At 50.7% G+C, this 15490-nt stretch overlaps 1 protein-coding gene across 1 annotated transcript in view; it reads left to right on the top strand.

Annotated features, from left to right (window-relative positions):
• The first annotated feature begins 1166 nt into the window (after nt 1-1166).
• Nucleotides 1167-15490, top strand: part of efhd2 (EF-hand domain family, member D2) — a 39219-nt gene continuing 24895 nt past the window's right edge. The window contains exon 1 of the mRNA XM_064297857.1: nt 1167-1744. Coding sequence (XP_064153927.1) covers nt 1464-1744 — 281 coding nt within the window. The 5' untranslated portion in view covers nt 1167-1463. The remainder of the gene's footprint in view (nt 1745-15490) is intronic.

Below are 15490 nucleotides of genomic sequence, written 5' to 3'. Positions count from 1 at the left end.
ATCCGAAAAAAATGGATGAATCTATTAAAACTTTGAAATCACTTGAAAAAACTAGGCTGTGAAATCTTGAACTATGACTTGTGTTATTTCATTAGTGCCCATCATAGCACAATTTCTGTTCTTTGTTTTTTAATGTCATTCATTTTTCAGATCTCTATATAATGGGATGACTGTCCAATTCAACTTAAGCTGAATGTTTTAATGTGTAATGAAGCAGAATCATCATTGTAGATGTTTAGGCTTGTATAGCTCCATAAAATGATGTTGTCTCATCATAGAGGTAAGCATATACACCTACACAGCTCCATGTTTCATGGGCACTGAAACATGATCTTGTAGAACTTACAACAGCATACAAAAACAGCTGTCATTTTAACAAGCAGCCATTAGTGTTCAATAATTTCAGCAGCATTGTAGAGGGAATTGCCCATTGCTTGGAGCACAGGTTACTCCAGAATTTTATGACTGTTGTAAACAGTGCTGTTACCTGTTCACTCTGTAAGCTTCCTGTTCGGTTTATCTGATCTGTGTAAACTGTAAAGTATACAAAGGCTAATAGCCGGCTCGGCTTGCAAATATTAACGTTAAATAGAGTGGTGAGCAAATTGACATTCTTACGAGTAGAACATATGTCTATTAACACAATGAAATGAACTGAACAAACCAGTCGTGTAATACAGAAGGACTCCAGGAGAGGTCACCTTTCAGGTCTAACAGGGCTGCTGTATGTTTGACTGGTGGGTCTTCGCATGTTGACCAGGGGATTTCAGTGGGTGGCCTAAAGTATTTTACAGGCAGACTGATCTGACAACAATTTGTTGCAGATAAGTATGATGAAACAAACATTTTTTAAATGGCATCCTAAAATCGCATAATTTCGCACATATTATAAATAGTGAAAAAAGCAGAAACCATCAAGCATGAACGAACACTGGGCGCGTCATAAACTCGCAAGTAACTATTTAGCCCGCCCGTGGATTGTTAAGGTGAATTTTCAAATATATTTCACACTAAACGAAAATAAATGCTACTGGTGATGGTGCAACTGCAACATACGACTCAACAACATCTACCCATAGTGACATTTTCAAGGAGAGCACTGCAGTTTCTCGCAGGCATCACTTTCTTGCGTCCCTTTAAGAGGCGTGGTGAATGTTGAAACGTATGTGCTTTGCTGTGGGAGAAGAAGTGCATTCCGAGGTATTCCAGCGCCTCTGGATTCAGTCGCGCGCTGCCCCTTTAAGGAAGACGGGGGTGTCTGAATTAGTTTATTGTGCCGTACTGTACATATAGGTGGATAATCTGTACTTCGATACCGTTGTTCGTTCTGAACCATAATTCACTCAGTCTACACTACCATTGAGCACAGCAGTCAGCCAGCCGCCTATGGACCGTGGGCACAAGATCATTACATGTAATTGTAGTGTTTTATTTGTTTTGTAGCTATTTCAGTTTAGGAAAGTATGGCTTGTGACGAGCTGACATCGAAGCTGAACCGGCGACTGCAGATCGAAGAAGGCGCGGAGGAGCCGGTGGCGATAAACGAGCGGCAAGAAAACGGAGGCGACAAGCCGAACACGGCCAACGCCGACTCTGAGCTGGGAGCCAAGCTGCTCCGCCGAGGGGAGTTGAACGACGGAGTGGGAGGGCATCATCAACCCAGCATGAAGGTGTTCAACCCTTACACCGAGTTCAAGGAATTCTCCAGGAAACAAATCAAAGACATGGAAAGAATGTTCAAAGAGTGAGTGTCCTTTTCGGGTCCCCTATTTCGCGAGCTGCGTAGCTAGCTATCTGGACTAGGCTGTGTGCACTTGATATCAGATGTGACAACACAATACGCTGACGATTAAATGAATGATTGCTCCTGATGTATTTTTGATTATTGCGTCGATCAAACCAGAAAGTAACGTTAGCTGTCCTTATACTAGTAAGAAACCATCTTAACGTTACGCATTGGCTTAGTACTCATTTAGGCTACTGAACAGTTTGCCATTCAGTGGGATTTGGGGGTCTTTTTTTTTGGAATGAATCTGTATTGATATGCTGTGTTACCCAATTTATTACTGTACCAAATGCATACTATTGACCTACTGCAACCGGTCAAATGCAGTTGCCAATGTAATATCTCTTAGTGATATTCTGCTTTGCACGTGTAGCCGATTGCCATTTGAATTAGATAATAGCATGTTCAGTTGCGCAAATTCATCCTACTCTGTACTCCGGCTGCCTGTAATTCTGCTGGTGTCAACTTTTAGTTTCGGTATAATTTGACCTACGGGATAGTCAAAATAATCTCTGATCTCGTGCCAATCTGTAAATGACTCCCGTTAAGTTCATTTGGCAATGAAACCACAGGGGATGCAGAACAGTCTGTTAGGTTTACTGAGAACGCTTTCTGAACGATTGGCTCCTGCTGTACGATGTTGCCCATCAGTTTTATGTAGCCTCCAAAACAGCCAGAGCTGTATCCGCAGTAATGAACCAGACTCAGCTCTCCTCTCCGCTCATGTGTAACCAACCTGCTTCACGACTCATGATGAATCATGAGCCTGTTTGGAGTCTCTCTCTCAAACACGCGGGCGGACGCGCGTGCGCGCGGGCGCACAAACACACACACACACACACACACACCAGTATCAGCTTGTGGCAGTCATTGTGTGACAGAAGAATGAGGAACACTTTGTCCCAGACCCTTCCTCATGAAAATGCAGAAGGCTTCAGTCAGATAACATAACAGGTTTTGTATACTACAGGGAAAGAATATTTCCTCATTCAGAATAATAGGCGGCAACCTTTTTGATGCGCAGCATCTTTTAATTCTTCATGCATATAGTGAACTACGGATTCAAAGAAATGTTGTTCGTCAGTGCCACCTTTGCTATCTATAGAAAGATGTAAGGTACTGAGGTGTTTCTCAACCTCAAATAAATGGCTTGTATTGCGCAGAGAGATGCCTGTAGCTTGTCGTTGTGTTCATTCATTTGGACAATAAGAGAAAGTTATGGAAACGCCATTATTCTTTATGAGTTCTTTGACTCAAGCGCAAGCACATACACACACAAACGCAGGCATACACACACATGGACAGAACCAGTCAGCTCCTGAAAACCATTAAGACTCCCTCTGTTTGCCTGCCCCTTCATATAACCTGCCGTCACACGTGACCCATTTTCCTACTGGTGACATGGAGTGTAAGAACCGCTGAAACTGCAGTAGGATCTCTTTCTCCCAGAATTGCTTTCTGTTTACTAACTGTTCTACGGGTGGTTGTCCACAAGCAATCCGAGGTCGCTGTGGTCTGATCCATTGTGCAGCACACACAGCCAAGCCAATGATGTAATGCTAATTCCAATTAAAAGAGGCACAAAGTTTCAGCTGAGAACTGGGGGACTGGGAGCAGTGAGGGGGTGTCCTTATTTTGTCCAAGCCATACTAGGGGTTGTGCCCCAAAATCTTGGTGCTTCCCAGTGCCAGTGAAGGGACAGAACCTCTTTGTCCCCAGGGCAGGCAGTGTGGGAATGGGGCTTTTTTTGGGCAGGGGGGTGAGTATGTGGGCCCCCCATCCCTGGTGAGTGCCCTTCTCTATGCCCACACAGAGAACAAGCCCTTCTTTGTGCTGTCAGCCACAATCACCCATATGCCTGCAAAGATAATGACCTGGTCCACTTCAGTTGTAAAGCTGTCCCCGACTCCCCATTCGTTGGACTGATTTTTTATTCATGTTTGGCTTGTGCCTTAGGCATTTGGACACATATATTAGTAGTAGCAGTATCCTCGGTAGTTATTATTAGCAGCAGTGTTACTATTGGTATTATTGGTATTGGTATCATGTACATTTTATTAAATATGCATTTGAGAAATGGCAAAGGGTTTTGGACTCGCATGTTATTGCTAATGACTGAATACGGAGAGCCAGTGCTGTGGGAGAAACCCTCAGTGGCGATTGTGATGTGCGGAGAATTGCGGAGCTTTCTGAAGAAAGCTGAGCTTTGGCATTTGGCCGTTGCCAAAACGCTAAACCCATTTGCTGCGGTCTCGCTAATTTAAAGGCACTTTTCTCTTCTTTTCCCCCCATTTCTCCTCATTCAGCGTTTCTTAAAGATCGGCGCGCCATCCAGCACACGCGATGTCCACAGAGTTGTGAACACATTGAGAGGTTCTTCTGTGGAGCTTGATTTATTATCATTTACTTCCCATTCATTTGTTTGGCTGGCTGGTTTATTTATTTTGAAAGGAGGGATGCGGTTTTTGTTTGGAGTCTGCTAAAGCCTGTCTCAGTCTTCAGTTCCTAGAGCTAAAAATCACCCCTGTGCTCTGCTCCAGACACCCAGGGTTGGCTCTGTTTTTGTTGAGGTTATTCAGTGTCTAACTCTAATCAATCATGGCTGATCTGCTGTGTGTGGTTCTGGTTACGTGTCATAGAGAGGCATTGCCAGTGGTTAACAGCTCAACCAGGAATTCAGCAGAGTAGCCCTTGTGTGCACACCCTCAGCACACTCAGTGAGATAGCAAGGAAGCCATTAGATCGGTATGTGTAAGCGATATACGCCCTTTCCTTTCGCTAAATAGCTGTATTGCTCGTCTGAAATGTAATAATCGCATGTTTTCGTTGTGGTGTGACTCTTCTGTGGTGCTTCTGCCTTTGTCGTGTTCTGTTACCACACCAACCGAAGGGATTTCTTCCTAGGTAGGCCGGTGAAGGGAAGGGGAAAGTTACTGTGACCAAAATCATTGTGGGAAATGCCTCTGACTGTAATGGAATGCAACCGTGTGTGTGTGTGTGTGTATGTGTATGTGTACATGTGTGTGCGTGCGCATGTGTATGTGTGTTACTGCTTGTTTCTAGCATCTTTCCCTTTTTGTGGAATTTTCCCAGTCTTTGTGATCGCCATGAGCCATTCTCCTGTTCCACCTCATTAAACAAGTGCATAAGGCTATTTTTAAAACGAGTCGCCATCTAGCTATATGCAACTCTCACCAAATTTCATCTTGAAAGTCTGGCCTGGTGAACACATTGCCCTTAATCTCCACCCCTCAAAATCATCAGTATTGCATAATCTCCTGCATATTTCCACCCTAATGACACATGACCTTTTTAACATGTCTGAGGCTCTTGGCTGTTTGAGGCAGTGCATTGGCAGAATATCACTTGAGCATGGAGCCCCTTCCCAGTCCAGCAGGCTCTGGTGGGCCCATTGTTCATTTCCAGACTGGACAGGCAGGTTTAACCACTGTGGTTTCGCCAGAAACTGGTGAAGAAGGTTCAGTGCTGTCTCCCCAGCCAATCGCAGGAGGGGCAGTGATACCCCCACCCCCCCCCCAGTGCCCAAACAGGCCATGTAAACCCCATCATGCCCTGTGCCAGTGGTGTGTGGTTCAGTGGCTCGGTCCTCACACCGTTTTGTGTGTCTTGTTTTTCAGCCTCTGCTCTGTTTACCCCCGGGGGCATGTTTGAGAGATCGCGCTTTGCCTCTGTCGGTTCGACGGCTCGTCTCTGGCTGAACTCCACATGCGCAGCCTCTCTGAGTTTGAGCGCAGGTGCAGGGCGTTCCGTCCCTCAGTCCAGCGCCTCCTCTGATTGGCTCCGCCCCGGTGTGTGAGGGATCGCGCCCCGGCGGCGGGAATGAGAGCGGCTCGGTGCGGATGTGCCGGGTCAAGCGGCAGCGGCGGCCGCGGAGTCGCTCTGCTCCGCGCCGGTGTTTTTCTCTCGCCGTTTTTGCCGAATGACGACTCGCTTGGCTGTTGTTCACATCGCAGCCACGTTTAGTAACTCAGACGGGCTGTGGACACACAGGAGGTTTCTGACCGAAGCAGAGAAAGAAATGAGAACTTTGAGAAAAAGCGTTGTTAGCAGATGGTAGTGCTGTGAGTTTTACTGCTTCAGATTGATAACAACTTCTGCAACTGCATGTCTGCGCCATGCTAGCCATTAGCGACTCTTGGATATGTAGTCGATATCATTAAAACCACAGGAACTATTTACAGTTTAGTTCTGTCAATTGGCCAGCACACCATTGAAATTCGAAGAAACCTACAAAGATGATTTAGTACTTTGGCTCAACAACAAATAAAAACCACGTCCAAGCATTCATTTCAAAAGTAATCAGTATGCAGTCCAAATGTGAAAGCAAGTTTCTCCTTTAAAATGAGCATTAGCAGTAGGTTTGTGTCCGTGTTGACTAGGCTATTCCCTGCCTGGCTGATGAGTTTGTGGCTGCGTGGGCGTGAGGCTCGCTGCTGGAGCGGCTCCTTTTCCTCCTGATTTATGGCTCCCGCGCTCTCGGGTGTCGGCCTTTGTACCCTCCGGCTCCCTGAGGCCGTGACTCTCGCACGAGAGCGGGGCGGAGCCGGGCCCTCGCCGGGCCCTCGCTGGGCCCTCGCTGCGCCCTCTCAGAGAGAGACCCAGATGAGGGGCGGTCCTCCGCTCCTCTGCAGGCTCAGGTGGGGCGCGCGGCCCGGCGCCGTCCCTCGTGGATCCCACTTCCTGTGCGGTTCCGCGCCGTTTGCTCGCCCTGTCGTGGATACCATATAAGGGCACTGCGAGAGGAATCTGTGATGTCCGTTTCCTGCATTGCAGGGGTTGGGTCTAACCCTCAGTGCTCAGTTACACATCGGGTCTTTATTTTCCCAGAGCCTGAACTATCTGCCCCATTCAGCTGTGAAAACAGGCGAGGTTACCCCCCACACACACACACACACACACACACACTAGCCATTTTACCCCTTGTGATTTGCCCACCGTCCAGCCTTTCTTTTTCAGGGTAACATGGTTGAGGGTGAGGCAGGGCCACTGACCGCTGCCTGGCCCAGGCCCAGGTGATAAGAGCAGTGCTGGACTTTGCTCTTCCAGGAGGTCGGCCTTGGGGCCTGTGTGGGCGGGGTCCTGTCCCCATTTCAGACCGTCCCTGCTGCCTGCATCTGTCTGAGACTAGGGCCATGACTGGCATTAAGCTCCCTGCCAAAGCCCCATAAGGAGACAGAGAGATCATTAATTCTACCGATAGAGAACAAAAATAAGGCACAGAGACCAGGCCTCAGGTGTAACAGGAACTGGTAGCAGCGTTAGGAGGAAGTCAAAGGCTGTGCTTTTACAGTAAGCACGGTACTGCTGCCGTTCAGGTTTGTCCTCCTGTCTGAACCGTAGAGGACGGAACAGAGTGCGGCATGTGTGAGTAAGGTGGAGAAACCACAGGAATGATCGCACGGAGGAGACCAGAGCTTCAGGGAGCAGGGAAACTGGGATGGAGGGGTGGGAGGGGCGCAGTCCTTGATGGGGCGGGGGCCAGTGCCGCCTCTGCTTCTGCTCTTAAGAAACGTGGGTGTAAAGGCAAATGTGGGACTCTGTGTCTCCAAAGCATTGAAATAAGGTGCAAATCGCATGCATTAAACTGTGAAATGGGAAAACGCTATTTAAACTAGCGCAGTGCAGAGGCAACACTATCTGTATCTGCATCTGTAACTGCGTCTGTTCAGCCAGCAAATTCATATAAGGAAACGGGCGGGTGCCAGTGATGTTTCCTGCTGACTTGGTTCACTATTCTCAACCTCAAATATCTTCAGAATGTCATTATGTAACTCTATAAAGTGCAGTACCTGTGCTGTGCATTTCCTAATACGGTATTCAGTTTTTTATGCACCCCTAACTTCCTCTGTGTGCTTAAGATTGTTCCTGAATTTAGTATCTTGCGATATGAGATGATCTGTTCTTCTATGACAGACTTCCCTCTAACGCCATGCTGTGTTAGATTATACAATCAGTTATTACAATGTGCGATTTCTTTTGCTTCTGGTACTTGACTTTACAGAATGTGTTCTGTTTCCAGAGAGCTCCTCCCATGATCAGGCTGGGTTGTGAGACGGGGGGGGGGGGCGTTTCCAGGCAGGCTTGGGTCAGCGCAGTGGGGCGGGGGGGGTGTGTCCCAGCAGGTCTGGATCAGCGCAGTGGGACGGGGGGGGGATGTCCAGGCTGGCCTGGGTCAGCGCAGTGGGGCGCGGGGGCGTGTGTCCCAGTAGGTCTGGGTCAGCACAGTGGGGCGGGGGGGTGTGTCTCTGTGCCCAGAGGACCAGCATGCTCTCTGTCCCTGCATCCCTGAAGGCCCTGTCCCGTAGCCAGGCTAAAAATAGCCCCTTTTAACCGAGCCTATCTATAGCCAGAGCCTGATCCAGCCAGATTACTCACCTGGCTCTCTAATCCCGTCCGCTCAGGCAAGGCTAGTCCCAGCGGCGCTGAATCTGTAGTCCCAGCATGCAACAATGTTACACTGCTGTGAATGAGCGGGGCAGGGTGGGGCAGGCGGGGGCGTCGGGCCAGGTCCTGCTCCGAACGAGCGCAGATGCTCGCCTCACAGGCACGGCAAGCAGAAGGTTCCTCTGCCTCCATCGCCATGGAGACCATATGCAAAGTGCTGTGATGGAGAATCGGCACTCCTAACCTGTGAGCAGTGGAGGAGACACCCTGTGTGGGGTTCTGCTGGGCCTGCTGAACCTGTGGACGGGACACCCTGTGTGGGGTTCTGCTGGGCCTGTGGAACCTGCGAAGGGGACAGAGGCTTTATCTAGCATAGGTCCCCAGTGCTGGAGGATTTGGGTTTGCTGTGCTCACAGCACTCAAGTGCTTCTGATGCCCAGTTCAGTGTGCAAATGGGAAGCAGCCGCCTCACACACTGTGTTGGTGGTATGAGGGTATGAGGGCCACACACAAATCCGATGTGGCCCCTCAGCCAAAAACGTATCTGTGGTGTGGGGATGGCTGGTTTAAGCAGCCACACCTGCCCTGGGTCAAGCTAATTAGACCTGGCCAATTGGATAATTGGTTAATAATTAGATAATTGGCCAGGCTAATTGGACCCAGGAACAGGAGTGGCTGCACCTGTGCGTAGTGAGGTAATCACTGCGCACAGGTTAAATCTGCCATCCCCACCCACATCAGGAGCTTCTCTGTCATGACAGTGTTTGAGATCTGCTCACTTGGCTGTAACATCTTGCCAAACCCTCGTGGAATAAATGTGGACTGTTTGAACATCTTCTCCCTGTGTCTCTGTGCTGGAGGGCCCCAAGAAAAGCCACTTCGGTGGCCTGTGGCAGGCGTGTTTGCCACAGTGGCGCCCAACGTGGGGCTCCTCCGGCACAGCAAAGAGGCACAGGAGGGCCAGCCAGGAAGCACACTGGACGAGGGGCGGCTGAGGTGTTCCCGATAGGGCTTCGGGCGGATCCTCCGGGCCAAAAATGGGGAGCGGAAGATGACCAGGGAGGGGAAGGAGGCAATCCTCAGCTGGGACGCTGAGGAGCTGCACCTGGCCGAGGAGGCAGGTCAGCGACGGGCGGTGCACGAGGGGTGGTCGCGCCGTGAGCTGGACTTGGCCGGGAAGGCGGGTCAGCCACGGGCGGCGCACGAGCGGTGGCCGCGCCGTTTTGCTTCCTTTCTCGTCCGTTTGGTTGTTTTTAGCTCTTTGTTTTGGCCTGGTTGGTTTGCCCGGAGCCCATGAGGGGATAAGCCTGCAGCCGCCCGCCAGCAGAGCCGACTGGCGGCCACCACAGCCACGAGGGTTCCTGGTCCCCAGCACCACAAGGCCAGTCCACCAGCCCACCAGCCCAGCCACCCCACCACAGCCCCTGGAACAGCCCAAGCCGGTGACGCCCCCACCAGCCAGCAGAGCAGCCCAGGACTTCCCGTGCTCCAGGAGGGAGGAGGAAGAAGGGCTGCCTTGTCGTACGAAGGAGGGTCACCGCATGTACTGGACTGTTCCGGGGCCACCCACCCTGACTTTTTTTAAATTTTTTTAGCGTGTTTGGAGTGTTTTGTTTTTGTTTGTCTTTGGCTTTGTTGGGAGTGTGGGGGTGGGGGTGGGGGGAGTAGGCTTCGGCCAGGGATTCTCCCTGGCCTCAGTTTGGCGTTGGGGGTATGTGGTGTGGGGATGGCTGGTTTAAGCAGCCACACCTGCCCTGGGTCAAGCTAATTAGACCTGGCCAATTGGATAATTGGTTAATAATTAGATAATTGGCCAGGCTAATTGGACCCAGGAACAGGAGTGGCTGCACCTGTGCGTAGTGAGGTAATCACTGCGCACAGGTTAAATCTGCCATCCCCACCCACATCAGGAGCTTCTCTGTCATGACAGTGTTTGAGATCTGCTCACTTGGCTGTAACATCTTGCCAAACCCTCGTGGAATAAATGTGGACTGTTTGAACATCTTCTCCCTGTGTCTCTGTGCTGGAGGGCCCCAAGAAAAGCCACTTCGGTGGCCTGTGGCAGGCGTGTTTGCCACAGTATCCTTGTGTTGCTCAAACCTGTGGAAACCTAAAATCTTGAATTGGTTTTTAATGTGGACCTCCTCACTCCTAATCCCTGCATGTAACAATGTGGGGTCGTCTTGAGGGGAGAGGAGGCTCTCACCACACGTGACTGGGGGAACTGCTCCTCCCCACCAAAATGAGGGATCATTGTGTGGAAAATCAACCCAGGGGATCTGCAGGAAGGTCACATAAGAAGTGAGGTTGCCATCACAATAAATGTTTACTGGTATGATTCATTTCAGATGAGCCTCTGAATAAATTTGGGCTTGCAGCCTTCCCCCCCATACCCCCCCACCCCATGCTTCTCATTGAGGATCACGTTAGACAGAGCCATCCAGAGTCGTGTTTAATATAAAGCAGATGGTCCAGTTTGCGCTGGCTCTGCTGTGGAGCTCAGATGGCTGCTGCGGACACTGCCCAATTTCCCATGACCCTTTTCCAAAGATTCTCTGCACCCCCGCCCCCCTTGCATCTGGCGGAAGCCCCAGCATCACAGCTTGGCCGGCTGCTACTGGCTGTCCCGCACAGACTGCGCCCCCTGCAGGCCCTCAGCCTTTGTTTCGACATCGCACAGCTTCCATAGAGACCTGCACTGTCCTGAACAGAGATGGCTGTGGTGACGCTGTGCTGAACTTTCCTGTATCATTTACCTGTGTTACTGTCTCACACAGCTGATGCCTGGTCGGGTAGGTCAGCCTGTGTAAGCCAGCTGACTTCCTGCCCGTGTACCTGACAGGTCATGACTGCTCTGCCCCAGATCACGGCACTATCAGGTGTCCATTCACCAGAGCCGGAAGCACCTGCCTGGTCCTGAGAAGGGATAGAATTTCTCACATACTGTACTGTATGTGGGTGAATGGAAGTACAATACATAGCCTCTGACGTTAGCCTTATCTTTCTTCTTCAAATCAGTTATGACCAGGGTTTGACGTTGGTCATGCGCAAGTAGGCATGGCAAAAAGATAAAATGCGCAAGTAAATTTATATCATAAGCAGAAGTGAACCTAAAAATAGATAAATGCAATAAAATTGTCCCACATTTTTATCTTTTTGCCATGCATGCATGCTTGCGTACCACTTATGACAGCCCCTGGTTGTGACCCCCAACCTAACTGTACTTGATTCCTGCAGTGTCTTCTGTACAGAGCTGTCAGTGCACTGAAGGAATATAACGCATTTAAAGTTAAAGAATGCAAAGTTAACGCATGTGAAGTTGCTGCGAGCCCTTGTTTCCTGAGCGATTCTGCAGTCTGCGGAGCTGCGGGCATGCTGTGATCTATACTGGATACCGGCCCATGCGATGCGTCCCTCCAGCGAAACGCCCACAGGCTTAGCAGGGAGAGGCCCCAGGGAGGCCCATGTTTTAGCCCTGAATCGCACTCTCAGAGTCGACGCGTTTCATTTGACCTTCAGGTCTTTTTATACTTCTTTGCATCGTTTCAGACCTTGTTTGTCCTGCGGTCACAATAAGTACATTCCAATGCGGGGTTCCCTCATCCCTGATCAGCCTTGCGTTTGGCTGTTTCCAGCGTGACCGTTGCCGTGGGCACGCGTGTCTGAAGTGAGTCAGGCCTGAAGTGAACGAGCTGCTGTGCCCTCTCAGCCCGGCCCTGATTGGCTGATTGGGCTCTCCCAAGCGGTGGCGGAACATTGCGGGGGTTAGTCGCGCCATGTGCAGCGCAGAGAGCAGGGACGCGTAGAGAGGCTGCTGCGCCGGTCCGCACCGCGCGGTCAGGAAGCGGTGAGGTCCGCGGGGAACGCGTCCTCCAGCAGCTGCGCTGCGTCACTGACCGCGCACGGTCCCGCTGCTCAGCTTGCGTACCGTCCTGTTATTCCAGCAGTGGGATATCATAGTTCCGTTAGAGTTGCAGCCAGCGGCATCTCTCTCTCTTTCTGTTTTTTCCCTCTCTCTCCCTCTGTTTCTTTCCTCTCTCTTTGATAGCTCTCTCTGTCTCTCTCTCTCTCTCTCTTGCAGCAACCGCAGTGCAGTTAGGCATTTTTCTGTGGTAGAATACACCATAATTAAGGCTGCGCAGATCATCTGTTATTCAGAAAGATTTAGTGGCGTGTGGAGCAATAATGAGTCCTATCGTACAAGATGGAAATAAGTACATGTTGTGTAGATGGGGCAGATTTGTCTGTAGCTACATTTTTTGTTTTTGAGGTAATGAGTCAGTGATGAGTGTACGGTAGTGATTTAAGTGTGTTGTCTGTCATCGTTGCTGTCATTCTGCAATGTTGATTTGCTGCCCTGGGGAAATCTGTTCGGTGCCTGTTCTGCTCATTCTCCACCCAGAATATGAGAATACGAACACGCGGGGGGTGATGTCATCATACACGCTGTGCGTCGGCTTGCAGCCCACCCCCCCCACCCCCACCCCCCAGCTCCCGTGTAGCTCCCTGCATCATGTGAGACTGTGTCAAACTGAGCAACCAATCAGCATTTCCCACGGCACGTATCTGGCGCAGTGCGAGCGAGCGCGTGCGTCTGTGCGTGTGCGCGCGCGTGTGTGTGGCGTGTGCGTGATGTACGAGGGTCGCCGTAAGCATCCCGCGCCGCTTTGCGAGAAGGGGTTTTCCCACTCTTTCGCTCATTAGCCATCGCCTAGCAACCGGGATTAGGTCTGGAGCAGATTGGCAGGGGAGAGACGGGCGGGGCGGAGGGGGTGGAGTTCAGCCCTCTGCAGTAGCGCTCCTTCCGCGCTTTCCACAGACTGTGGGGATGCTTATGTAAGAGAGGAGGACGCACGTCCGAGCAGGCACTGCAGTCGGGCAGCCACAGGTCCCGCAATGGACTGACCCGGATAAGGCAGTGACACTGACAGGAAACACTATTAATAACTTTATTAGATTTATTGTCCCAGGTGTTGCTTGTTGCAGAAAACCTTTTTTAAACAACGATGCCCTGCGTCTTAATTTGTCTTTTTTTTTTTTTTTTTTCTCCCTGAAATGGCACAAGAGTCATAAGATATGGATAATAAATGGCTGAGAAGCATCATGATTTAGGGTTGACTCGGCACATTTTCAGTTGGAACTTGGCAACGTATCGGCTAGGTGTAACCCTGACGCTAATTACAGCTATCCCTTACCGTAGCCACCTTTCAACGTAACTCACATTTTTCCTTTTTACGCGTTCTGGATAGCCTACTTCCTCAAACAATATCCCCTCAGCGTGACTCCGAAAACACCCTTAAGCCTTTAAAGACCGCGGCGTGTGTGCCAGTTTAAGCCACCGCACACTTTCGCTGTGAGCCTGTGCCTCAGGGTCAGCGTGTTTAGCCTGGAATGCGTGCGGCAACTTTCACTCAATTAACATTCTCTCAGGGTCGCTCGTGCTGTTTAGGTGTTGCTGTGGAGGCATTCGTGCATTAAATGTTTTTTTTTTACGAGAAGCGACACACGTCACGATTTGGCACATGGGGTATGACACCATAGGCGTATGAATGCAGGTGTGTTGTGCTAGACACATGCTGACACAGTCTCTGAATGCCTGTCATTGTGAGGTGTGGTACTGGCAGGACAGGCTGTACACACACAGTCTGAACCCACTGACTTGGTTTTATTGCTAATTGGCTTGTTGCTGTAAGTAGCTTTGGCAGCATATTTAATAATGTGCCTATGATAGGAAAACAAAGCCAGTCAATAAGTATGTTTAGCTGATTGATACCAGAGCACCACTCATGTGTAGGAAAATACCCATAAAAATTTTATTATATGCAAGTATAAATAACATTTAACATATGCAGTCACATGCATATTTTGAGTGAAATGTTATATATATAATTATCCAATGTATTCTACATTGCACTTTAAATCTAATGAATGTATTTGCAAGTATATGCTGTAACATTTTACTAAATATATGTGTATAGCTATATGCTGTATTTAAGAAAAAAAATTCTGAATACAATACTCTGATCTTAGTGCACACACACAAACACCCACATACAGATACACATATATGTACACAGGACGGCACACACACAGGTGTACACAAAAACAGGGATACACACAAACACACACACAGACACAAGCTTTGTGCTCTGTGCTGGTGCGGCACTAACTCTGCACTTTGCTGATTAGTGCAGAGTACCTCTGCTCATCTGCTTATGCAGCTGGGACAGGCTTTACCCACCCCAGAGACACAGCACCTCGCTGCCTGGGCCCTACAGAGGCACAGCACCTCGCTGCCTGGGCCCTACAGAGGCACAGCACCTCGCTGCCTGGGCCCTACAGAGGCACAGCACCTCGCTGCCTGGGCCCTACAGAGGCACAGCACCTGCTCTGGCCCTAGCTGGCCTACAGAGGCACAGCACCTCGCTGCCTGGGCCCTACAGAGGCACAGCACCTCGCTGCCTGGGCCCTCCAGAGGCACAGCACCTCGCTGCCTGGGCCCTCCAGTACAGCTCATTAACCCTCCGCCTCCCGGTCTCAGCCACAGCTCATCATTTATTAAAGCACAGAGGTACACGCTGTACCCAGCAGGCCTTAGGTAGTCCTTTATTTGCTTAAAACGGTGATCTAATGTTCTGTTGTGGGGGGGGGGGGGTGTACAGAAGGCCTTGGTGTGCCTGTCCCGCCCAATCCCCGTCCAGCTGAAAGAGGATTAGAGCGGTAATGGTTAATCAGATTGAGACGCGCTCGTACGGCAGATCGCGTTAATCTGCGCGACGGGCCGCAGCGTTCCCTAGGAGACCTCGCGGAGCCTGGCGGGACAGAGCCAGCCGGGACAGAGCCTGGCGGTAAACGCGAACGCCGCCGTCGTCAGGTGAAGATTAACCAGCCGCTCGGGGGAGCGCCTGCGCTGGGGAGGGCCGGATTGATCCGGCCGCGGGGGGAGGAGGAGGAGGAGGGTCGGTCTCACAGCAGCAGCGGGGCGGGGCCTGTGTTCGTCGCTGGATGATGTCAGCAGTGCGTCTGATAGGGCCCTGGTGGTGAGCTTCTCCCACTGGGCGGCGGGGAGAGTAGCAACGCCGCGCGGACGGTTCACCTGGGACACGACGCTCCCTTTGCACACGGCCGCTTCCCCAGGTGGAATCTGAGGTGTGGGCGCTGTTGGATTCACCCAGAAGATTTCTGCCCCTGCAGGGCTGCCTGCTGCCCCGTCCTGGCAGTGCCCGTAGTGTGTGACGGGCAGGAGGAGAGAGCGTAAGACTGGCAGCCTCTCGCTCTCTTTCACCATCCCGAGGCCTG

Source organism: Anguilla rostrata, chromosome 11 (assembly GCF_018555375.3).
Source record: "Anguilla rostrata isolate EN2019 chromosome 11, ASM1855537v3, whole genome shotgun sequence".
Classification (NCBI taxonomy): domain Eukaryota; kingdom Metazoa; phylum Chordata; class Actinopteri; order Anguilliformes; family Anguillidae; genus Anguilla; species Anguilla rostrata.
Note: the sequence above shows the minus strand (reverse complement) of the source record. Positions and strands in the feature narration are given on the sequence as shown.